We start from the raw sequence: 24592 nt of genomic DNA on the forward strand, positions 1-24592 counted from the left end.
TTCCTTTACGCGTGGGACGGCGCAGGCAGCAGCACCTGGAAAAGCCACCCCACGCCAGGAGCGAGGAGCAGAGATGGAGAACGGCCTCGCTCCCCTCCCGGCACGCCTGGGAGCCACGCGGGAGGGCGAAGCACGTGCTTAATATTAAAAGAAGCAACGAAACGCTCTGCGCTGTCGCTGCCGTGGCCCTGGGAAAGGAGACGAGGACCCTTGGCATAAGATACGCACACAGACGCACGCTCGGGCTTCGGTGTGAAACGGGGCTGCTCGTCCTTCCTCGCCCTCTGCAAGGCTTTCCAGGGACAGCAGCAGCTGCCGTGCACCGAGCCGAGCTCTCACCGCCCCCCAAAACACTTGGCCGGTTACTTTCTGGCACAGCACCATCTTTCTGCTCCCGGCAGCTCCGAAGAGATGCTGAGCTGCAGCACGTCGGGTCAGCGGGGCGAGGGGAGGGTTTCGCTTCTCCAGGCACGGGGGAGAGGTGATGCCACCTGCCCTCAGACCACCGGGGCTGTCACGGGTTGTCGCTGTCCCTCCATGGCCATCTGGTCCAGCTCGCAAGGGGCCAGGCGCCCCTACAACAGCCCGGCGTGGCTCGGGGGGGTTCACCACCTGCCCCCTCGGGGGTCTCAAGGCTTCGAAAGGCTGGGAGCTTCCCAGGCAGTTCACAAAGAGGTGCTGGAAGAGTCACCCACGGGCACACGCGTTCCAGGGGAGGCCGGCTGCCCCCGAGGACACAAGCACATCACCGGAGATGCTCGCGCCCGGAGGGAGGGTCTGCAGCCCCCGGAGCTGCGGGGAAGCGGCGACCCCCCCCCAGAGCAGGGCAGCGAGCAGCGCAGCCCCCGCCACGGCAGAGCCCGTCCCGGCGGGCGGTTGGGCACCGGGAGCACGGGTCCCCGCGGAGCTCTGCTCGGCAGCACATCGCATCGCTCCACCCCGCGCAGCGGGGCCGGGGGATGACGCCGCAAGAGCCTCGCCCGTCTCCTTCCCGAACAGGGGGTTTGAGCTGCTGTTTTTGGCCTCCTCCCTTCCTTTTGGCCATCCTGTCACAGCATGCTCCCGCGGCCGCAGCGGCACCAACGCGCTCGTGTATTGCGTTAATTAAGCCTGAGCGGGAAATAAAACAGCTCAGCATCTATCTGATGCGCAACCCCCAGCCAGCGTGGCCTCAAACCAGAATTCAGAAACAAAATGAAAGAGAAACAGAAAGAAGAAAGAAAGAGAAAAAGGGGGAAAATTGATTAAACTCCAGAGTTCAGTGAGTGACGTCTTTAATTGCTAATGTTGGTTTGGGATTATTCTTTTTTTAAGATTTTTTTACCAGCCCAGCTGGTGTCATCCTCTAATACCCGGAGAGCAGCAGATTGCAGGAGACTACTTATTCTCTCACTGTTCTTTCTGTTAGAAAAAAAAATAAAAATAAAAAAAGATAGATCAAAGAAGGGAAAAAAACCTTCTGGTAATTTTTTTTCCCCTCTGTTTCCCAACTGGTCCCAAACATATTTCCTGCTGGGACTGACAAGGAACACTGTCAAATTAGAAATCACAGCTTTAAGAATCGAGTGGCATTAAATTAAACGGAAAGGCTACTTTTTAAGCAAGGGATGATGCGGAAAGGTTTGAACAAATCCTGCCCCGGCCAGATCCACGGGCTTCCCAACGCAAGGGCACTGCAGCGGTGCGGGTGCGAAGGGGTCCCTGCGAGGATGGAGCCCTCCACCTCTCGGGGGACCTGCCCCAGGGCTGTGCCACCCTCCTTCACCTTCCTCCCAACCCTAAACCTTAATATGATTTTTTTTTTTCCAGGTGGCCACACAACCCCTGTGCATCCCCTGCAAGTGCTTCTGGCCGGGAGCATCAATGGGACACGACTGCCCCAGCGCACAGGGACCGCATCCTGCCCGACTGCTGCACCGTGGGGACAGCGACAGCCCGGTGCCCGTGCCACGTCCCTGCCGCGCCAGCTTGCGGGGCACAAGGCGAAGGTGGCACCGTCGTGCCAACCCGCTGCTGCGGGAAGATGCAACCGAAGGCGCAGGCACTCCCTGCAACGCCAAAGCCATCCCTGCCACTGAAGACAACGGCGTCCAGGAAGCGATGCAAAATCAGATCCTGACTTACTCCCCTTTGAGCGCACGAGCAACGACGAGCTAGCAGCGAGGAGAACGATGCATTTACCTCATCTCGCATTTCACTGGGAAGAACGCACAAACAAACGAGCTCATGAAAACAATTTCTCTCTCTCCTCCTAGGATGTAACAGCTATGCCACAACCGAGTCAGGTCTTGGGGCTCAGAGACCTGGTGATGAGATGGTGACAGAGGAACCGGGACAACCAAACTGCGGGTCCCGGGAGCGTTTGCCACCCGCAGAGCTGTGCCGGTGCACGCTGCCGGGGAAAAGCAGTCCCGTGGGGCTAGGCTTCCCCCCGAGAGGGGCAGACCCCCCGCGCACAGCATGGGAAACGCGTCTAAGAAAGCCCGGAACAAGAGGTGAAGACCAAAAAATAAATAACCAGCCCTTCGTCTCCAACGGAGGCATCAGGCCAAGGGACAGACAACAGGATTCCTCTGTGAGCACAGCCCCGGTCCCAAGCAACCGCTGCTCCCTTGCATTAGCACAGCTCCCACGCGGGCCCCCACCAACCCCCCCGTGCACGTCCCGATGGGGAGGATGAGGACATTTCCCGGGGGAGCAGCTCTGACCCTTCGGTGGGCAAGCCGGCACGTTGCAGCTCACGCCGGGGGTTGAGAAAACTTCCATCCATGCGGTCCCTTCAGCCTCGCACACGTCACCTTTAGCCGGGCTCTGCTATCGAGATCCTACCATTCACCCTTTCTTCTTATGACTTTTAAGATTAAAGCAAAAATCCCACCGCCCTTCCAGCGCTCCAGCACTGAGGGAACAGCACCAGCCCCCTCGCACCCAGCGGCATTGCAAAGACAACCATAACGGATGCGAATCTTTGCTTCTGATGCGCTGCGAAGAGCTGACATTCAGACCGCGCGGGAAGCCTGCGAGCATCCGAGGAGTCATTTGTCACCGGGGCAGCATCAAAGCGGCAGCTTGCCAAGCGTCACACCCGTGCGAAGCCCGCGCAGGAGCAGCCGCCGCGGACACACACGTGCTCCGGCAGCAGGAGCAGGCAGAGCCCAGACTCGCCCTGCGAGCGGACGCGGCACCTCGGGTCCGAGGAAGCGGACGTGCTGCTCCGTGGTCCCCGGAGAGGTGGCCGAGCCCTCAGGCTTCCTGGCTCGCCTGCGTCCCGCAGCTTCCAGAGCCTCCGAACCTGGAGGGGGTGGCTGAGGACAGCAGATGTTGTGACCCCTTGGCTTTTGTCAGCAGATCGATGCTTCTGGAGCCACAGCGCGGACGCGGGGGCTGGGGAAGGAGCCCGGCCGCACAGGAGCGCGAATCCCGGCAGAAGCAAAGTTCAAGCCGATGCTGGCAGCATCCTCATCCACGCGGGAAGGGAGACGGCACTGTCCTCTCTCTCCTCCTCCCGGCAGGAGCATCAGCTCCTCTGAAGACAGCAGAGGAAAAGTCATCGCTCCTTCAGGCGTGCAAAAATCCACAGAAGGACCAGAGAGGCACTTTGAACGCCTGCCAAGCAAGTGCTGGGTTTCTCCAAGTTCCTCCCTGCTTGCTCTCCAGAAGCGATGCTAAGGGCTGGTAGGAGCAGCCCAGGAGCGAGCAGCAGAGGCTCTCCCAGACCAGACCGCTGGGATGTGGCCAGACCCGGCCGCGCTGCTCGAGGTGCGGCTGCGCACCCAACCCAAACCACCCCCTCGCTGTTTCCAGACAGGTCTGATTCAGCCGCGATTTATAGGTTGGACTTTGAGACACAGGAGATGGAGTAAAAGATGCTTCACGAGAAGGAGAAGGCAGGAGACTCTATTTAATGAATGATGAATTAATTGAACTTTTCTCAACCCAGGAAGAGCAGATGGAGCATCCCCAAGCGCGGGGACACATCCATACATGTGCTTCGGTGCACGTGGAGTACCTCCAGCACAGCTGGTGCTCCCCAGAGACAAGGAGACAGAAAGCAACCCCAAAGGTCTCCCCGCCCAATGAGCAAACAAAGCCCCTCTTTGCCTTCCTGCATAATATTGCTCTTTTTTTGTTTGTTTTGAGCTGACAACAAAGGACCCAAAGAGGTAGAAAGCACCCTGCTCTCCAGCACGCCTCCTGGGTGCCGACTCTTACACCACCTCTAGAAAGGTGAACAGTGAGACTTAAAACAAAAGTTGAGACAGCAAAGCATTAAGGGCACATAGCTTTTAGCTGGAAAACAGACAACTCCATTCAAAAGCAAGGTAAAGAAAAATCAATAGCTCTTCCCTCTACGGCTGAGCTCTGAGCTCAGGAGATGGCGTGGCCCTTCAGCAGGAGCTCCTCAGCCATCTTCTCTCTTTCAAATGCCAGTCTCACACAGCTGTTTTAAGGATGGGAAACTGAGGCAGAGAAATTAAGAACTTGGCACAGGCAAGCAGGGAGTAGGAGGCTGAATTACCATAAGCTGGTTTTGGGGGGTTACAGCCCAAAGCACAGCTGGCAGAGGACAGCCCATCCAGCTAGCACGAGAAGGACCACGCAGCCACGAGAGCGGGCTCACAGCCGGGGACAAAGGACTAGGACAGCATCCGCACCGATGATCTTTAATTAATTTAATCAATCTTGGAAAAGATTAACTTCTTCCTCCAAGTCAAAAGGCTCCTTGAAGCAACAGGAGGCTTCAGGGGAACGCAGAACTTCTCCAGGCTGCAGTCCCAGGAGATGGGTCACCTCCAGGAGCCCAGTCCCCCAGCCCTCGCTCGGGCAGGACCCCCAGCGCCCGTCCCTGCTCCCAGCAGAAGCTCTGCTCGCTAAGGGGGGAATCGAGTCCCAGAGGAGCTTGGCCAGGCCAAGCACGCGAGAAGCCATGCTGGGAGGAGGTGCAGCACCCCTCTTCGCAGCAGGCACGGGGGAGCAGCTCCTCACAGCTCACGCTTCGTGCTCCAAACCGCCTGCGTTTCACAAAAGACCTTACAGCTAATTTTCTTAGTGAATGCTTGTCAGATCAAAGTGCAGCGAGAGGAAAAAAGCTGAGCCAGCCGCTGCTTTGTGAGAACCCATTTAAGCTGCTTGAACGGCTCTTGCTGACATCTCTGCACGGCTGCCTTTCAGGTGGACCGCAGAGACGGACAGCCACGGGCCAGAAGAGAGTCCCTCTCGCCCAGGCAGCACCAACACACGCCTGCAAACCCAGCACCGCCTCTTTGCACATCCCCCGCCAACGCAAAGTCATACGCTCGGCAAATTGGACAAGTGACATTTAGAACTTTTTCCACGATGGAGCTTGAGCTGAGACTTGTGAGCTTCACGTGGAAAGGGACGGATGGCGCTGGGATGATCTAATGGCCTCCAGAGCTGCCAGAGACAGCCCTCCCGGGGAAGGTATAATTTCTTGCAACTTCTGCAGCAAGTCTTGATCTCAATGGCGGATGTGCCGGCAGCATCGGCGAAGCACGGGAAGAGGCCGTTGCCCAAGGTGCAAGTGCTAGCGGCCAAGCCAGCGGCACTCAGAGTCGGGAGGGATAACTCCTTTCTCTGGAAGCAGAGCGGGTGCAGGTCCCAGCTCTCACAGCTTTACCCTCCTGATTCGTCTCATAAAACGTCAGCGTTCCCCGGACACCGCTACGGGGCTTACGGCTTCCCCGAGACCCTTGCCCGGTTACCATCAGAGAACATCCAGCTTTAAACTTTTGCACCCAATAAACCCCCAAACCTCCATCCAGCGTTAATAAAAAATGGTTCCCTGCACCAGTTATCTGGGAAGAATTCCATTTTAAGCAGTATGAAAGTACTCAGGGCGAGTTATTTCGAGATAAACTTTTACAAATACATTTTAGAAAGAGCTTTCAATTTTGTTAGATGCTGCGCTGCAGACCCTGTTACCCTTGAACGGCTCTTGGAAACGTCTCCTCCTTCCCAGTTCTGGGAGAGCTTCGGGCAGGACATAATTCCTTCCTCGGGAGGCCAAAGAGGGGGCATTTTTTTGATGTTTTACATTAGAGGCTGGATTTTTATGGATTGCTCCACCACAAACATCCGATGATTGCCAGGACGCGGAGCTGCAGTGGGTGTATCCATCAGGCTCTTTCGCCTCGTGACCTGTATTTTCCAATCATCATAAAAACAGATAAATAAATAAAGCCAAACAGCACACACTGAAAGACAACCCGTGCACGTTTTCTCTTGGATGCCGGAGGTTTGGTTCCCAAAAGCCCTTTACAGAAACAAGGAAGGAATCTGGATTTATTGCTTTGGCACATCCCACACGACACACGCCTCTTCGCACATTATTTTCTGAGCTTATCCCATAAATCAGAGATGCCCCTAAGAGCGGAAAGGGGTTCAGCAGCCTCGCGAGGATGCGGCTGCACATCAGGCCGATTCTGAAGAGCGAAATGCCCAAATCCCAGCCCCTCGCAACCAGATGTGCCGGGTGCTCAGCCCAGGGACACCACGAAACCCCCCCCGGTCCCCCGGCCAGCTGGCCAAGGAGGCGAACAGGCTGCGTCAGAAGCAGCGCGCTGCCTTTGAGCCACGCTTTTTCCGTCCCCGAAGGGAGGGGTATTGGCACATGGAGGACGAGCGGGAAGCCAGGCCGGTCGCTTTTCAGATGGCAGGAGGATTGGGAGCCTCCCTGCAGCGAGCGCAGCCTGCCAAAGCTGCTCGCACACCGCTCCTTCGTCCCGCGGGACGCAGCCGGTTAATCCCCCAGCTTCCACAGGCGACAAAGGCGTTCCGTGCCGGGAGCAGCCCGGCCGGGTCCCTGCCCACGGGTCTCTCCCTGCGGGAGCCCGGGCTCTGTCTCCGGGGCACGGCTAACGAAGCGCTGCTCGCACGAGGCCGACGGGATCGGGCACCACGACCCGCAGGCGAGGGCGTCAGATATCCCTCCCAAGAACGCTTCTGGGGCAGGTCCCCATCAAAGCAAAACACACTCCCAAACCAAAAGGCAAAGGCAGGAGCAGAAGCGACGCCTAATCCACCCCCTTGAGAGGTGATCAGAGATATCTCTGCCCTTCACATCTAAGATTCCTGTCGCTGCTTGGAGCAACAACAAGGACATCGATCTACGCCCCAAACCCGGCACATCGGCTCCCCAGCTCCCAAAGTCGCAGGCTCACACGGACGCTCCCGGCATCGGAAGGCAGCCCCAATCCTGCCGCGTACGGCCAGAGCCCCGTCACAAGAGAAAGGCAGGTCAGGACAACTGACCGCCTCGTTAGTTTAATTAGTAAGCAAGAATTCACTCTCAATGCTAGCCCGGTGCTGCCATCCAGCCCGGCGGCACGGCCCACGGCAGTGCTTCTGTCTCCTGACGTAGATGCTATACCTTACACATTGGGGCACAGAAGCTATATGCTTCCGTAGCACATCGTATAGCCTTATACAGTCATGGCATCCTGCAAGGACAGGGCTCTCTGACTGCTACAGATGTGGCCTCCTGCAGACCACCTGGCCAGGAGCTCTGAAAAAACATTAGAGGTGCAAGAACTTGCTCATCCGGAAGCCAGCTCAGGAGATTTTGGGGACACACCTCCGCTTTCCCCATCACAGACATACCTGTTTGTGGATAAAGATCAAAACGGGGTGGGCTGATCTACCAGCCGTTCATAGAAATCACAGAGTCATTTAGGCTGGAAAGGACCTGTAAGGTCAAGCGACTGGTCACAGCACCCATCGTGAGCTGGCGCCCGCTCATCTCCGCAGCAGGTAACGTGCGCCTCCCAGCAACGGGACGGTCTCCCTGGACCAGCACGCTGCGAGGGGGAAAGCCGAAAGCAGGAGCTGGGACGCTCCAGGGACCGGCCCACAACCGGCTGGGAGAACAGAGCAGGTAACCCCCCACACCCCTCGTCTCGAGGGCCCCACAGCCATTTCCGCGCCCAAGACAGGAGGATTTTTATCAGCAGATGCGCCGCTATTGCACATTCGTTTCCATAAAAGGGCACATCGCACTGCACTGATAGGATATTCAAAGTAGGGGTTTTTAAAAAGCATGTCAGCCGTCATGGTAAAATCACTTAATAACACCTGTAAGCCTATTTAAGGGTCTAATGTGATAATAATAGCAATATTCAGCATCTCAGAGCATGACTTCGAGCCTGCTAAGAAATTCATATGACGCTCGCCCCGGTGCACGCAACCGATTCTCCAAATCACTTAAAGACACTGAACGTTGCTGGGACACATTTTCCAAGCAAGAGTACGCGCCACGAATAGCTGAGCACAGAACTAACGAGAGCCAGTGCCTTCCCGATTGCACGCGGAGCATAATTAACTGAGCTATGCTAATTCACGCTCTTGAATATTCATTACGCCCATAACGCAATATATCCTGAATATTAAACAACAGCTACTCAGGGCAGGAATATTAATCTTCTGGCAAAGCCGCCGGTCGTTTCAGCGCGCGGAGGACCCTGCTGAAGAAACATAAGGACACACTGCAGAAAACATTTTGGGATATGAGTGTCGCACGGCAAACACACCTACAAGTCCAAAAAGAACGAGTTGCCCCATCCCGAGAGCCCTGAGACCACGGAGTCAAGGGTGCAGCAGGGAATGGCTTGGGGAGCCACGGAGAGCTGGTGGTGCAGGAGCCGGGGACGCGGAGCACGGGAAACGCTGCCGACAGCCCAGGGGAAGGCAGGGGACCACGGCAGGACATACACCAAGTGCAAGCTCCAAGGGACTGGGTTACCAAAGCCACGAAGCAAAGAGGGAAATTCAGAGTAAAAGCTCTGGAAAAAATAATAAAAAAAAAAAAAAGGCACAGGTAGCATGAGCGTTCTGGAAGCAGAGGCACTGCAGAAGAGCTGAGAATAAACAGTCCGAAATAGCGTCATGCCCTTGGGCAAGGTTCAGATGTGCAAGGAGCAAAAGTGTCTTACAGGAACCCAAGGAAAGGGAGCAAGAAGCAGAAAACGTACCCGAGCATCCCAAAAAAGAGCTCCTGGGGGACGGGCCGCAAGGCAACGCTGTGCAGCTGCTGGAGCATCACCTCCCACGCAGGGAATCCTCCACCGCGGGGGACGTTCCATGGGATCTGCAGTTGCACTAGTTTTTTGGGTTGTTTTGTTTTAAAAAAAAAAAAAAGCCACCCTATTCATGCAGAACTGAAAGAGCTGAAGTTCAGCTCACACCCTTAAAAACATCACAAAACAGAAACCTTGAAAAGATAACAGCTTGCAGTTGTGTCAGGAGACAAAGGGACCTGTTCTGGGAAGAAAACTGTGTGCAAAGGGGTAAGTTTTCCCTGAAAGAATTTATATTGCAGAGAAACAGCGGGAGCACATGGAGAGAAGAATCAGGATTAAATGGAAGTTTAGAAACTGCAAAAGATAACACAGATTTGAGGCATCCAGAGAGATGCTATAAAGAAAACTATAACATAAAAGTATCTGTATTGTTAGCAAGTCTGTTGACAGAGGGGGAAAAAAAAAATAAATCTGTTAAATCACATGACCAAAGATGACTAGAACAAAGATTAGGTTTGACGGGAACATAAATTGGCTTGAAAAACTACGGGGCCACGGCTCAAGGACTGGCACAGATTTGTTTATGCTGGAAAGTAGCATTAAATATCAGATCTCAGAGATTATTCGCCTTCTCCAGAAACAGCACTGAGAACTCAGCTGCCGAAGGCTCAGTCCCCTCAGGCGTCGGGCTGTTTGATGGGCACCACACCAGCTGCACGAGAGCCCAGGGGCGGCGACGAGGGGCCAGCGCAGAGCCGGGCCACCAGGAAAAGCCCAGCTCCCGAGCAGGATGCACGCTGCTGTCTAACACTTTCCTCCGCACAAATTATTCCCACCCAACTAATCGCCGAGCAAGAGTCAATCATCATAAGGTATAAAGTTAAGCAAGGACTTCACACCTGAAGATCCGGAGCTGCTGCACTCGTACAACTTGATGTGCTCTTAAATTTTTCATTTCTAATTTACCGGTGCAACAACTTCTGCCAGAAACGTTCCCCGTCCCCCTGCGGTAAGTCGCTCCTGGTCAGCCCCCTGACGAAAGCACCGCAGGGCCATTCGGGGTGGAAACACCGTGCTTTGAGCCCCGTTTATTTGCAGAGCAATGACAAAAATCACATCTTCAGCAGAGCATCCCCGAGCCGGGTAGCCGGCAGCGTCACAAGAGAGCACAGAGCCCACCGGTGCAAAACGCACCGTTTGCTGGGAAAGCAGCACCAGGGGCACGGCAGCCGACGTCTGATCACTGCCCATGCCGGCATCTTGCCGGCGGCCCAGAGGGCAGCAGCTAATTAAAATTAAAGCAAACCACCACGGCAAATACTACTCATAAGGAGAGCAAGGGATGGCACGGGGACGTTAGCCGTGCCCCTGCAAGCGATAACGTGGTCTGCACATCCTCCGGCCGCGTCCTTGGGCACGAGCAGACGCGTGGCCCGCGCAGGCCAGGCAGCGGGTCAGTGGCACGTTCCCTGTTGCCTTCGTCTTCCCAAAACAAGTCGACTCTCCCAGCCCACCGGCCCCCCAGCCCGAGCATCTCCCCCAGCCGCATCCCATGCCCGCAGCCTCACGCGTTCCTCAGCTTTCGTGCCCCGCCACCTCCGTGCTCACACGGCAACGAGAACCATCAATTCTGGTTTATCGAGCCCAGCGAGGGTCAAATTCACCCATATCCTTAACCCCCACCTCCAGCGCTTCCTGCTGCCTGAGGCTGATGCAACAGGCGAGCAGATCGACCGCCGGCCAGTTCTGAAGTTACGGCATTTCGGAGGAGGGGGACACTAGTAAGAGGAGGTGACACTTGCTATTTAAAAATAACTTCATCTGCTTACCATCTTGCTGCTTCCACAGACTCGAGTTCTGGCCTGCTATCTCGCAGGACACAAAGGCTGGAGATTAATCCTTGAGCTTCACCCCAAACGCTGCGCCGTTGAGTGACTTTTGCACAGCTTTACGCTTTCATGTTCCAGTTCAAGCTGCTCTTGAGATAGTAACGTTGAGATCAGCTTGGATGTGAACGTAGTTTTGGAAAAAGCAAGAGATTAATCTAACCAACGCAGTTTATCAGGGCCTGCTATCTCAAGACCAATAATAGCTTAGTTTAAAAAAAAAAAAAAAAAAAATTAAAAATCCAAACCCTCCCCAAAAAGCAGGTTTCTAGAAACAAATAATCAAGGATCCCAGCAATAAGCAATTTCCGGCCCCTGTGACCTACAAGCAATCAGTAGTTAAACAGTTACCAACATGTGCGTCTTCTGTGCCGATGGAAAACTTAAACGGGGAGCTACATCACGCACCAGGGCGCGCGCGGGTCCCTGTCCCGGCACGGGGCAAAGCAGCCAGGAAGATGTTGTATTTCCGTACAACTCACGCTCGCAGGTAAACGCTTTGGCTGAAGCCGCGCCGTGCTCGCACCCGCCCCGGCGCGCGCATCGAGCAGGTTTTCTGTGAAATCAGAGCAAAAGGGCAGGGGCAGCCCAGGCTGCGGCGCGGGGAGGACGCCGGTCCCAGCTGCGCTCACAAGCCTCCTCCTGCCTCTGCGGCGCCCGGGCAGCGGCTCCGAGGAAGGCGGACAGACCAACACGCAGACGGGCAGACGTCTCTACCGCCCTGCGGCGCTGATGCGTCCCACCGCACGCTAACAAAACAGCGGGGCCACTGCTCCAAGCCTTATTTTCACCGCACGGCAGGTCCTGGGGACCATCCCCTCCACAGGGCCGAGCACGGCACCCTCGGCTCGTGCAGATGTGACGGACCGCCCAGGACATTTCGCCATTTCCCATTAAGGGCTCCTCCACTGGCTGCAATTCCGGCATCCAAGCCGTAGCGCTGACCGGCATCCGAAGGGCACGCCGAACTGCCAGAGGGAGGCCAGGGCGGCCGCTTGATACGGGAACCTGGCAGAGGATCAAAGGCCTTTATCCGCATCAGGGACAGGCAAGATGCTCTTCTGCGTGTGTTCGACATCGGTTAAGTGCTTGCTGCTTTGCGAGGCATTTGGCTGCCGCTGCCGGCAAAGCGACGGAATGGTAACCCTGTGCTGGGGACCCTGGTTTGCACCCCAGGTCGCCCCTGCTCAGAGACATCTCTCGTAACCAGTCGCTAAATTACAAATTCAACCAGAGATAACAATAAAACCACGCTGTGGGCTTTCCCCCCCACTGTCTACCTGCCTCAGGAGAAAGAAGCCGATGCTAAACAGCCCCAGGAGCTTGCGGGAGAGGAGAGATGCCCAGACCTGTGCAGAGAAAGCAAAAGAAACGTCAGGGAAGGCTGCGGAGCAGGCTGGCAGGGGAAGGCAGGGCTCTGCTCGCCCCGAAACGCCTGTCGATAACCCCAGCTGCTGCCACCCCGGCTCACAGTCCCGCAGCTGCGGCAGGTCGCGGCGCAGGCGCCTGGATCTCCGGCACAGCCGCAAGGGATGGACGTGCCGGCGCTGCAGCCGCTGTAGGCGAGCTCGAGCTGTGGCTGAGCCAGGGCTGCGGCCACGGGGGCTCAAACCCCCTCTGCCAGCACGGCTGGGGCTGCGGCACCGGTTGCGACTCGCACCACCGCAGCCCTGGTCTGAAGCAAGCCCCAGCTGGGTTTGCACCTCCTTCTCCAAGCGGGTCTCGAAGAGAAGCAGCGACAGCGCGTCTGGGGCCGGCTGAGGGCAAAGGAGCCGACAGCTACAGCACAACCGGAGCTTTGTACAGTTTTGCTGGGAACAGCCCCCCCGTGTTCTGCGTAGGAGTCACGGCAGTCACAATTGTAACCCTTGTTCCCAGCTAACTCTGCTTTGTGAGGGGGAAATACATATATATAAAAGATTCGGTTTAGCCCCATGGCGGTACAGTAAATTATAAATTAAGCAGCAATCTCGGTGACTCACAGAGCGCAAGTGAGAACACATTCACAAGTCCCAAGGCGAAGAAGTCCTACGCTGCAGTGCGAAGGAAGGTTTTTTCCCCTCATTTTTCTACCCCACCACTCTCAAGAGCCTTGCAATAAATATCAACTTTCTGCATACAATTTGTCTAGCACAGGGATTTTATTTTTTTTTTAATCCCGAGTCCCACTCACGTAAACCCACTGGAGGCAGGACACCTCTCAGAAGCGTAACAGAAGACAGGCTTTCCACCTGCCTTATTGCTCTTCCTTTAGCAAAGAGCAAATATAAAAGTGTTACAAAACACACATCTCTCTCTTTTTCTGTATTTCCAGCCTGTCAATCACCAGGAGCCTCAGCAACGGCAAAGGAAGAGCCTCCTCTGAGCTGGCCCTTATCGGGTTCCTGCAGAGGGCACAGAGCAGATGGAGAAGCGAAGGACGACAGCGAATAGTTACGGCAAAATCATTTCTCTGCAACCTCCTTCCACCACAAATCACGGACGGAGGAGCCGGCCAGAGCTCTTCAGTCAAAGCCTTTCCTGCTGTAATCTCCCCCTTGCAGGAGTCGCTGCGCAGCGTAACCTCGCACCCGGCACGGTGGCAGCCACCGCCGGCACAGGCGGGACTCGGGGCAGGGCAGCGCTCCGCAGAGAGCATCGTAATTAGGAGTTTCAAGCAATCTGAATTTATAATTGGCTGAGATTTTACTCCGCAGATAATGTGCTGCTGTCCTAGGCGCTCGCTTTATCTAGGTCAAGCCATTAGTTTTGCTCTTAATCTACATACATTTTTAATTTGATCTTCAATGTCAATTTTCAGCCAGCAAGCCGAGCTGATGGACTCCTTTGCCACCGACCGCGTTCAACGTCTCGACCCTTCCTGAGCACGCAGAGGGAAAACAAGCACCAAAATCCTGACGCGCTTTGACTACTGACAGCCAAGCTGACGGATCAGGAGCGCCCACGCTGCCCATCGGGTCGGGGAAGTGGAGGCCAACGCTGGCAATGAGCAAGCCACCGGTCCATGCTGCCGGCAGATGCTTCACCACCGCGAGAAGGGCTGCACGACGCGGCAGGACTGGTGCTCCGAGGCTGAGCAAGCACACGCAAGCAGCGCGCGCCCCAAAGGACACACTCAGGTGGCACCCCAGGACCTCCGAGAGCTCATGCCGGGGAATTCGGGCAGCCAGCGACTGGTTTGGGTACCGGCTGCAAGAGGACAAGAGATACGAAGATGCCTTTGAACGTGCAATCTTCACTTAGGTCCACTTGACTCTTCTCCCAGCTGAGCAGGAGCCGCCTCAAAGCCGAGCGGGTGCTGGAGCCGCCTGCTCTGCACGGAGGTAATTACGCCACCAAACGAATCCTCACCCAGGAGCGTGCCAAGGCTCCGCCTGAAGAGCCCAGCACGTGCCCTCTCTCGAGGCTCTGGACAAGCAGGCCAGCTCGAGGCAGACAGACGTGCCCGCTGTCTCTTACCAGGGTAAATATTACCGTGAACACCAGCTCGCCTGGTGAGGCAGAAGGGAAGGAGCACTTCTTTCGCAGCTGCAAACGAATAAAAGGCGGCAGCACAAGGTAAGCACTTCTTCTGGTTGAAGAGAAGCGTCTGTCGGCACAGGATTACACATGAATATTTCAGCACAAGTCTCGGCACCGTGGGTCGCACTGCGGCAGGACCCGCTCAAATAGGTCACTACTAGCAAATACCAAAACCTCGAAGCAAGCAGAAAACACGGCGGAAATCCAACCCCTTAAAAGCATCGCGCCTCTCGCTTGCCCTCCCTCCGGGTCCCTCTCGCATCACCCGCTTGCCTGTCCTCACCCACACCGCTCGCCTGGCAAGATGCTCCTGCTAAGTATTTCTTCTCCCGCATCCGCAGCTCTCCGAGCGCGTCAGTGCGGCGCTGGGAAATAGCCACTCTATTACGAAGCACTTTCCTGCCCAAAGGGCTGTTTTTCCCTTCCCTCGTGGTCTCTGTAGCTGACAGCCCTTGACATGGAGCCTTCCCAGGGAAACGGGATGCCACCGCATCCATCCCAGCTTTGGAAAGCTCCTGGACACGCTCCCGCACCGCACGGGTGAGCCCAGCGCTTCGACCTCCGCCCCGTCCTGCCCGGCATCCCACGCGGTCCCCTCTTCAATTCCAATGCTCCTTGAGCCGGGCTCCCACCTCACAACAAGGGCCGGGCTGTGAATCACAGCAAAGGGGAGGAGAGCTGGGAAAACCCCCCCGTCCATCCTAAAAACAGGTGGGTGCTTTCGCTGCAGAAAATCTAGCGGCGTTGGGCAGCCAGGGTTGAAATAACTGCAGTTTATCCTGCGTTGTCAGCATCCCTGGTGCTTGCAACATTTCTGCCAGCGGCTGTTTGAGCTGGCAGACGACGGCCGATGTCCGAGGTGCAGCGCACGGCAAACGGAGCCGCTTTTGTGGACGAGCCAACTCATGGGCTTGAAAGAACCGAGTGCGGAATTACGCGCTGGCAAACAGCGGCACAGGCAGAGCAAGAACTGCTTTACCCCAAAGCAATGGGCAATACGTGAGCAACCACAGAGCAGGTCCAAAACCTCAGCCCGGCGACGTTCACAACTCAGATTTACCGCAGTTTGGGAAAACTGCTAGTACTTACCGGCTTCTTTATAATATAAACAAGTGGAGTTGAAGATGCGCAAAATAAGAAGAGATTAAAGATGGTTCCTAAACCACCTTGAGGTATACAATATGGTACGGACAGATCGCTGCAGAGCCTCCACGGGAAAGCCACGCTGCATGCACGCACTAGAGGTTTCTGATGTAACACAAGCTCGGAGGGGAAGGGGAGCGCTGGGAGAGGGTTTAGGGTTTAGACACAACAGTATGGTTTTCAGGCATCCAGCTCTTCTAAAGAGGGAAGAAAAAAAATCCCCCACCAGAGATTTTTGTGGAAAGCACAGCCCTTTTGACAAAACGAAATTACTCGGTTCAAAACCCAATTTTCCATCAAAAAAAAAAACCAACTTGAAAGGCGTTTCCAGCTCGCTCTAGCGACGGGATCAAAGCCAGAGATTAAGAGCAACTGCTCACTGCTCAACGCCCAAGCGCACCACAGATCTTCAAGAGCAGGCTGGCTGCATCAGGATTCACCCATTAAAGAGGGAAAGGAGGGGGCAGAGCCCTGCCGTGGGGCACGGGGGCGCTTGGGGCAGGCACGGGGGGCAAGGCGGCTGCCGTAGGCAGCAGCCAGCTCCATCAGCCGCAGGTTCCCGCGCAGCAGCATCCCACCAGCAGCATCCCACCAGCGCTCCCATCCCAGCGCGTCTTTAATGATTTCAAGCATTGCAGATACTTGCAAGGATTTCAAGCGTTGCCAGAGAGCGCGTTGTGGTCAGAACTATAGACTGAGGCCGTACGAGGAAGGCGACACAAAATGCTAATGCAAATATTGACTCTGCTGGTGAAGCTCGGCATCGATCCCGTGCAACTCTTGCAGTGGATGCAGAGCATTAGGAAAAATGCCACCCACAAAGAGCCCTGCACAGCCGGCACCAGGGATTACGGACACCTAACCGAGGTCCCCCCGCGTAGCTGTGCCTAGGAGGAAAGCCACCGGCGGGCAGAGGCGTCGCGGCCCCTCTCCCCTGCTCCCTGATCCAGCTACAGCTCCTGCAGTTGAACAGGGAGCTGGGCAGGATGAATAGCACAGAAAGAATGTTTCTAGCAGAGGAGAGCTTCCTTCCTTGTCCAAAATCACTTAGGACTGTTATTTAACAGAGAAAAAAAAAAAAAAAAATTGGTGTTCTGGCAACCTCAAAATTTGGCTGGTTGAAGAAGCAATTTAGGTTGTCAAGGTTTTTTGTCTTCAGATGACTTTGCCTGGCTAGCTGACGTGGGCCAGATCAGGGGGAAAATATTAAAAGGGTTTTAATTTCTATCCCCGGGTTTTATTGCGTGCAAACATACACGGTCATTTCTTTCTAAGGTTTCCAATTTGCTAATTGAGACGTTTCCTCATGGAAAAAGAATGTCCTGGGCTAAGGACCGGGCTGCTGGCACTGCTCCGCACACCAGGGGAAGCTTAGGTGAGGCACGATGCGAGGACGAGACAGGCACATCACGGTCTGAAGGCAAACATCAGCCACCACGGACCCCGGATGCTTCGCGGGCACACGCCGGCACCAACGCCATTTGGCAGCACCTACCGAAAGGCAGACCTCGTGCCCGGAACACGTCGGGAGACAGAAGTAAAGTACGGGACACCCTACGGCACGTTCCTCCTGCTGCTGCAGATGTTTAAGTGACATCACTGGGCAAGTCACACCAGGTTTGGGAGATTTTTGGAGAAGGGCAGGTGAGAAACCAGCCCAGGAAACCGGACATCTAGAAAGATTTCTTTCCAGGCATCAGTTTGGTTAAAAAAAAAAAAAAAAAAAAAAAAGATCTGGCCTGCACTAAAAAAAAAAAAAAATCTGTATTTTTGCTAGAGTGATAGAAGTATTTCTTCTGCCCTCAAAAAATGCAAGAGCAGACAAATCGATTTTGTTCAAAATATTAACAAGACAAAGAGCCAAGAAAAGCACTTTTGGGTCAAAACAAGCCCAGAACATTAAGGGAAAAAGGACCAAGGAAGAAGCAGCTGGAAAGACGAGAAGGGTTATAATGGGAATATGACTGCTGCCACAGTTACAGCCTCACCAGCGTGACCTCCAGTGGGACCAGCTATATTTTTTTTTTAATATTGAAAAAGAGGAATTAACACCGTTTTGCAGACTCATGCGGAATGCACAGGGGAAGGAGAGGGATTTCTAACTTTATATAGGTCAAACATCATCCATACGGGTTCACATAACATCCAGTACAACCACAGCCACTGCATAAAAATTAAGCTTCAAAGTACTCCGGAGGAATCCCTGGGACGTTTGCTCTCTCCTACCCGAAGAGCAGCAGAACGGTAATTCGGTTTGGATCAATACGTGCTACGAGCGAGGGGGGCTGGAGAGCCGCTGCCCATTTCTGCCGCTTCAGCTCGGGGGAAACCGGGACGGAAAACACGGGCTGGCGTAGAGAAGAGGCTCCCCGCCACGGGAGCTCCCCGCTGCTGGTCTCGGCAGGAGGCGGGTGGGAGGAGACCCCAGGCAACAGGGCCATGGCGGGAGGTCTTCAGAAGCCTCCAAACCCTGGGCAGCCTCCTGCCACCTTCTCCACAAGACGGCAGCCTCCCTTGGCATGGTCACCTTCTCTTCTCCAGGCTGAACCACCCCAACTCTCTCAGCCTGCCTTCACAGCAGAGGGGCTCCAGCCCTCCGATCGCTTCTGTGGCCTCCTCTGGACCTGCTCCAACAGGTCCACGTCCTCCTTGTGCTGGGGACGCAGCGCTCCAAGGGGGTCTCACAAGAGGGGAGCAGAGCTCCAGACCTGCTGGCGACGCACCCAGGACACGGTTGGCTTTCTGGGCTGCGAGCGCACACGGCCAGCTGAGGTCCAGTTTTTCACCCACCAGCATCCCCAAGTCCTTCTCCACGGGGCTGCTCTCGACCCATTCGTCATCCATCCCTTCCCAGAGCCCGGCCCTCTCCTCTCGCACGGCGGAGAGGCTTTGAGCAAGCCGGCTAGAGGAGGACACGAGAGCACTCCCCGGAGCACTTCCCAGGGCACAGCGGTCCTCGGGCACGGGCAGAGCCCGTGGGGGAGGTTTTACGGGCAGCGGGGGGGGTCCCAGGCGCTGCAGGCCGGAAGGCTGCACGGCGGCTTTCCAAAAGGAAATGCCCACGGTCACGTCCCGCTCCCGTCCTCCGAGAGGGCCAAACAGGCACAGCCCGAGCACGACAGCCTTGGGGACGATGCTCACGGGTCCCCAGGCCGCTCTCGGCCACCCCAGCTCTCCCACAGGACAGGGCGAACCCCGGCACAAAGCCACGCTGCTGGGGCAGCGGCCACAGGGCACCTCGGTGCCCGACGACGTTCCGCTGTCGGGCCATGGCACACGCACACCAGCAGGAGAAAAATAAAATAGCAAAGGCTTTGCCCTAACCGTGCAAGACCCAGCTCGGCCTCCCAGTGCCGGAGGAGCCCCCAAGCTCCATCCTGCAGCCCACGTACCTTTCAGGAGTTGTTTGGCTTAAATAAGAGGTGCCGCTCAGGGCACCCGGCCCACGTTCTGCTCTGACAACCGTCCCTCCGCAAACACCAGCCCCTAGAGCCGACCTCGCCGGCGGGCTCGCGGCGGCCGCGCTGGGTGCTTACCTTCAGCTTCTCAAAGCGATCGCTGAGCGATGCCACTTGGTGGTCCCGGTGGCGGCCCACCAGTTTACATAAGGCACAGATGAGCTGGTCGTCAGCAACACAGTACATGTTCACCTTCTCGTTCTCGTGCTCCAAGCACGTGAGTCCTCGGAAGTGAGCGTCGGGCACGGGCTCCACCAGACGGTGGCTGGTGAAGGGCTTCTTGTTGGGGTGGGTGGCCCGCAGGCAGCGGTCGCAGTAGGACACCTCGCAGGTGATGCACGTCTTCACCGCGTCCCGCGGGGGATCCTGCTCGCAGAACTGGCAGGCGATCCTCTCGCCGGCCACGGACATGGTAGGGCTGTTGCGGTACGTCCTCTCGCGGCGGCTCTCGCTGGGGGAGTTGGGGCCGCTCAGGGACGCCTTCTGGAAGCGGTCGATGATGTTTTGCAGGGTCACATTCCTCTTGAGGCCCTCCAGGCCTCGGTGGTTGAGGGAGATGACATAGCGGCACGTGGGGCACTGGAAGGCGGTGATGGGCTCGATGGACTCGCTGGAGGAGCAGCTGGACACCAGGACGCGATGGGCGCAGCTGAAGCAGAGGCTGTGGGCGCACGGCAGCAAGAGAGGGTCTTCGAATAACTCCAGGCAGATTGGGCAGGTCAATTCTGACTCCAGTGTTTCCATCTTTAGTTAAAACGATCCTGATTCAGCATCAAAAACCAGGGAAGGTGGTCTGGTACCTGGGAGAGAGGAGAGCAGAGACATGAGACAGCGGCTCTCCAGGGCAGCCGCTCTCCGCCAGGAACAGGCGCCCAGGGGTCAGACACATCGCCTCCGCAACGCCCCGACGCCGTTACCACAGCCCAGCCAGGCTCACGCAAGCGCGTCGGCGCGGCTGAAGCGTCTCGCCGCACCGTCTGCCTGAGCCGAGTCGCCGGCTCGGACCAGCACCCAGAGGTGCTGCGGGACAGGAGAGACGGGCGGAGGGGCAGCGGCAAGCTCCTCTCCATCACCTTCCCGCCCAGCCAGGGAAGAGGACTTGGACAGCCAGGCTGAAGACAAAACCAGGAGAAATCACATGATTTCATGCTTCTTTTAGCGAGCGCTGCCCGAGACGGGAGCGGGGGGCCGTGCTGGTTTCCCATGCGTAAAGGCTGTGCTGCGCAGCAAAGACAAACCTCTAAATATCCCCTCTAGCAGCTACACAGTCCCGTCCCCTTTGGTGAAGGGGAAAAAGTGAATCATGTCCTGGAAACTCTGAGCAAAGTCAGGAGCTCTAACATACTCTCCTCCTGCCCTCTCTTTCCCCCAGCCGTCGCCTTTTAGGAGCGGGGCGGGGAAGGAAGAGCACCAAATTAGAGTCTGCAGACTTCCATCTCTCAGCTGTCCTCCACTGCACTCCAGCAACAACCAGGGATGCCCAAATCGACTCCAGCTGGAGGCAAACAAGCTCGTATTTTTAGATCGCCTCCCCTGCACGAAGCTGGAAGCGGGCTCTCTGCAAGCCACCACCAAACTGTTCCCAAGCTCCGGTTTTGCAGAGCACCAAGTTGCACCACGAGCGCTGGCCCGCCCCTGCCAGCGTCCCAGCACGCTCCCAAACGCCATCCCCTCCATGCACCCAGCAGCCACCGAGCTCCTTCTCCAGCTGGGCTGGAGGACAAGCCAGCAGCGGGCACCGGGGCAGCACATCGACAGACCCGTCTTCACAAAAGCCCCACGGCACCTGCAGCGGGCACAGGCTGCGAACCCACCTCCAGACCTCGCACCGGCTTCCGGCAGGTCTCCAGAACAAAAGGCAAGAGAATAACAGCCTGGCAGGCACTACGAGGAGAAACCGCACGCTTCCCGCCGCAGCCACGCGCGGTGATGGGCACTAATTAACGAGGAGGGGACGGGGTGGGCTCCGTGGCAGCCCTGCTGCCTCCAGCTCTGCTCTGCATTAGAGGCAAACCAGCAATCAATTAATCAGCCCAGCTACTTCCCCGCACGGACCCGGTGCAGGGAAGCGCTTGAAGAGCTGCTCTCTGCTCCGAAATAGCACGCCACCGCTCTGGGTTGACACCGTCTGGGAACATCTCCCACGGGGGAGAGGCAGCGTTTAATCACCTGGGGAGGGGGAGCGCGGCACGTGCCAGGGGTGCGCAGGACTCTGGCGCTGGTACCGCAGAGGTGGGAGAGACGTGGCTGGGGGTCACCCCCTGCTAGTCACCATGGAGCAAGGGTGCCTGGCCCCAAGCCGTCACCTTCTCTTTTTCAAGCCCAAAGACCAACAGTACATTCCTCTCTCCAGCCCACACCTCAGCAGCCTTCACCAGGAATGAGGCTTTGCTTTCCAATTAAACCACAGTCAGGAAGAGACAAACAGCAGCAGCGATCACCCAGGGGAAACCGCACGCTGTCGTGCCCCAAATCCCCCCGCCCCGGCTTCTTTGGTTGTTTCATTCCCGTTGCACATCACCGCTGCTGACCAGCGGCTGTCATCAGTGACAGCTCCTGGATCCCAAATTCGAGCTACAGCCCCAGCAACCCCTCGCCAACACACAGAGCGTTTCTCACCTTGTTCGCCTGCAAGAAGTGCTGCGCTGGGCACGACTGCAGCCCGCTCCGATTGACCATCGAGTTCAGGCTTTGCACGATGGATGTTGGGCCAGGTTTGAGAGCTAAGCATTGCTCTGCTGCCTGCAGACACCAAAAAGCCACCCAAAGTCAAAGCCTGGGTAGCAGAGCTCTGCCCGTAACCGTGTCTTGCCAGCGCACCCATTACGAGCAGCAGGAGACCGATTCAGCCTCTCCTCTCTCACCCATGCTCCGGGTCGCTCCTGACACGCAGCGCACACACGGTGCCTCCGGGACTCCTTCGGCCTCAGCGAGTCAGGCTGCGAGCGATGCCCACCCCGACGCTGCAGAAAGCCCCGAGCCCCCCAGGGCGGCAGGGGAGGCGGCAGCAGGGCCAGGCAGGCAGCCGGGGAGGCCCAGGCGGTCCCACCTTTTGCAGGTATTTTCCGATCCACCTCCTCCCGCCAAGCGGCTTCGGAGCCGCGAGCGATCCCAGCGCTCGCAGCGTGCTCCGGGGCCAGCTCCAGCCTCACCCGTAAGCGGTGCTGGCAGCCGTCCCCAACCACAGCAGGGGGACCCTGCCTGCCCGCCCCGGGCGGACGGCTGCTTCCAGCGCCTGCAAACGGCAAACCAGACGGGTGCCCTGCTGGGACCTGCCTGCACCGGTCCCTGCCTATCGCACCATCAATTCCTAATTGCCCGAAATAGGATTTGCAAGTGCCTGGAGGAGATCTTGAGCTCTTTCCCTGCACCAGCTCAAGGGGCTTATAAAATTAAGCAATTGGATATTCAGATATGTTAATGCTGCAGCAACCTTATCAAGGCCTGCCCAAACGCAGCCTTACACATATATATACACAGACATATTTTTAAATATTTATTTTTTTTTTAAGAGACAGGGGAAAAGCAGCTGCATCCAAAAAAGCTGAGGAGCGCAAAGGCTCCCAACAGCTTCCTCCCTGCAGCCCCCGGTGCTTTTCTCGAGCCTCGGAGCCCGTCTCAGCCATGGGAAAGCAGCGAGGAGGAAACGCTCCTGGCCGCCTGCCCGGGAGCTCTTGCCCACTCTGCAGCGGCCGTCCCCTGCCGCACGCCGGATCTGCCGGGCTCCCCGCCGCGCTCCAGGCCTGGCAGGACGAGGGGGCTCCCATTGCGCAGCCGCAACACCCCCCATCACCATCGCCGCAGCCACGGGCAGCTCCCCGGCACTTCCTTTTGGGCGCTCACGCTTTAAAACCTTACCAACTGCCTTTGGCTCTGGGTCGGTCCCTTGTTTTGCCGGGAAGCTCCAGGTAGAGCAGCTGCCTCACCGCGAGAGCCCGACGCTCCCGGCTGCACGTACAACCCCCGCACGGGGAGCAGAGCACCTCTCACCTCCCCGATCCGCCCGCGGGTTCTCTCCAGCCGGTGAACGCAAAGAAAGAAAAATAAAAGGACAAGAACAGGATTTGTTTCAGAGTCCGACCATCATCAGGAAAACAGTTTAAAGGATTGGTGCGAGAAGCTGCCCAACAGCCTCTGCAGAGCAGCGCGAGAGCCGCTCATCGCGGGGCCGGTTCCCTCGGAGCGAACCCCGCGCTACCACCGGCCTTTGGAGCACCATCTGAGGCGAAAAGATGCAAAAAGTTTAAACATCCTTCTGCTTTGTTCCTCAGGGCCATTCTTATGTTAATGTTGTTTTCCTTGCTGGGCCAACATCCTTTAGATCTGAGATAACCGAGCGGAGCCTCACAACCCGGGCTGGAGCAGAAGCAGGGACGAGGAAGCTCGCTCAGAGATGCACCTGGGCGAAGCAGTTGGCGCTGCCGTCGAAGCCTTTCATGCCTCTCACTTTGATGTTCGCTTTGATGTCCAGGATTGATGTGGCACGAGGAATCGCTGATTAGATTAAAATCTGCTTTGTTTGGAGCCATTAACTCCCTAAATATAAAAATTACAAGACATTACCGTGGTTGACGAGCAGCCCTGTGTCACTTGTGCCCAAGGGTCAGCCAGCCCCGGCCACGCTCCCGCCGGCCCCTGGGGAAGCTCCTGGCAGCGGGCGGCTGGGCAGGGCTGCGACTACGAGCAACGGCCGTTTAACAAAGCAGTAACGTAAACCCATAAACATTTTTGCCGTGGAAATGCCTGGGTGGTATTTCTCCCACCACATAACACACAAGCACGCAGCGTCCTCGGTGCCTTTGCTCGGCACGACAGCAACGACGAGCGGCATTCGGTGGGTGCCGGTCTGCGCAGCAGGCGAGATGCAGGCAAAGCACCCACCCGCATCACTGCGCGGAGCCGGAAGGGAAGGGGGAAGGCAGCAAGCGCCAGGGCGAGCCAACGATGCTGTGGGTACCGTGGAGCCAGTGGCAGAGCCGGCTGCCAGCTCCACTGGGTCACAGAGCGACCGGAGTTTTTACTTTGAGCCCGGCTTTTGGTGCGCTCTGAAACCCACGCGCTGACTCGGAGCAGCACGAGCGTGGCGAGCCCCAGAGGTGCTCAGGATATCTGTAGCAAATTATACCAAGGGTCATTTGATACAAAGGTTCCCTTAGCACCTCTCACAAATTATTATTTTTACAAGGTCAAAGCCAAACACGCTCCATTGCTACCTTGAGCTCAAAGGTTTATCATAAGCGATGCAGAGGTCTGCCACCAAGGAAAGGAGGAGAGAGAGAAACAGCAGGAGATGATGCTGCTCACATCACCCCATCTACGCCTGGGAGGGGACATCCCGGTGTGCATCACCTAAGGCCATGGGCGGCCAGCCCAGAATTCCCCTTGATCCCTCTGACCATCGTCGGGCAGCCCAAAACTCCCCCTGCTCCTTCTGCAAGAAAGCTCTTGCTCACACATCCACGCCAGCCCTGTGCCGTGGAGCTCGGATACCAAAAATCAGTCCGATGCTTTGTACCTGTATTTAAACCAACGGCTGCAACTTCTTGGG

General features: G+C 56.7%; 1 protein-coding gene across 4 annotated transcripts in view; it reads right to left on the reverse strand.

Annotated features, from left to right (window-relative positions):
* The window catches only part of MID2 (midline 2), a 100087-nt gene that overhangs the window by 59005 nt on the left and 16490 nt on the right, over positions 1–24592 (reverse strand). For 3 of the 4 annotated variants that reach the window (XM_054838968.1, XM_054838967.1, XM_054838966.1), the window contains exons 1-2: positions 20118–20133; positions 19123–19844 (exon numbers count right to left, since the gene is read on the reverse strand). In XM_054838968.1, the coding sequence (XP_054694943.1) occupies positions 19123–19788 (666 nt within the window). In that variant the 5' untranslated portion in view covers positions 19789–19844; positions 20118–20133. Of the gene's footprint in view, positions 1–19122; positions 19845–20117; positions 20134–24592 lie in introns of those variants that run through there. The other variant, XM_054838965.1, reaches the window with a different exon arrangement.

The sequence above is a fragment of the Grus americana genome, chromosome 12 (assembly GCF_028858705.1).
Source record: "Grus americana isolate bGruAme1 chromosome 12, bGruAme1.mat, whole genome shotgun sequence".
In the NCBI taxonomy this organism is placed as follows: Eukaryota; Metazoa; Chordata; class Aves; order Gruiformes; family Gruidae; genus Grus; species Grus americana.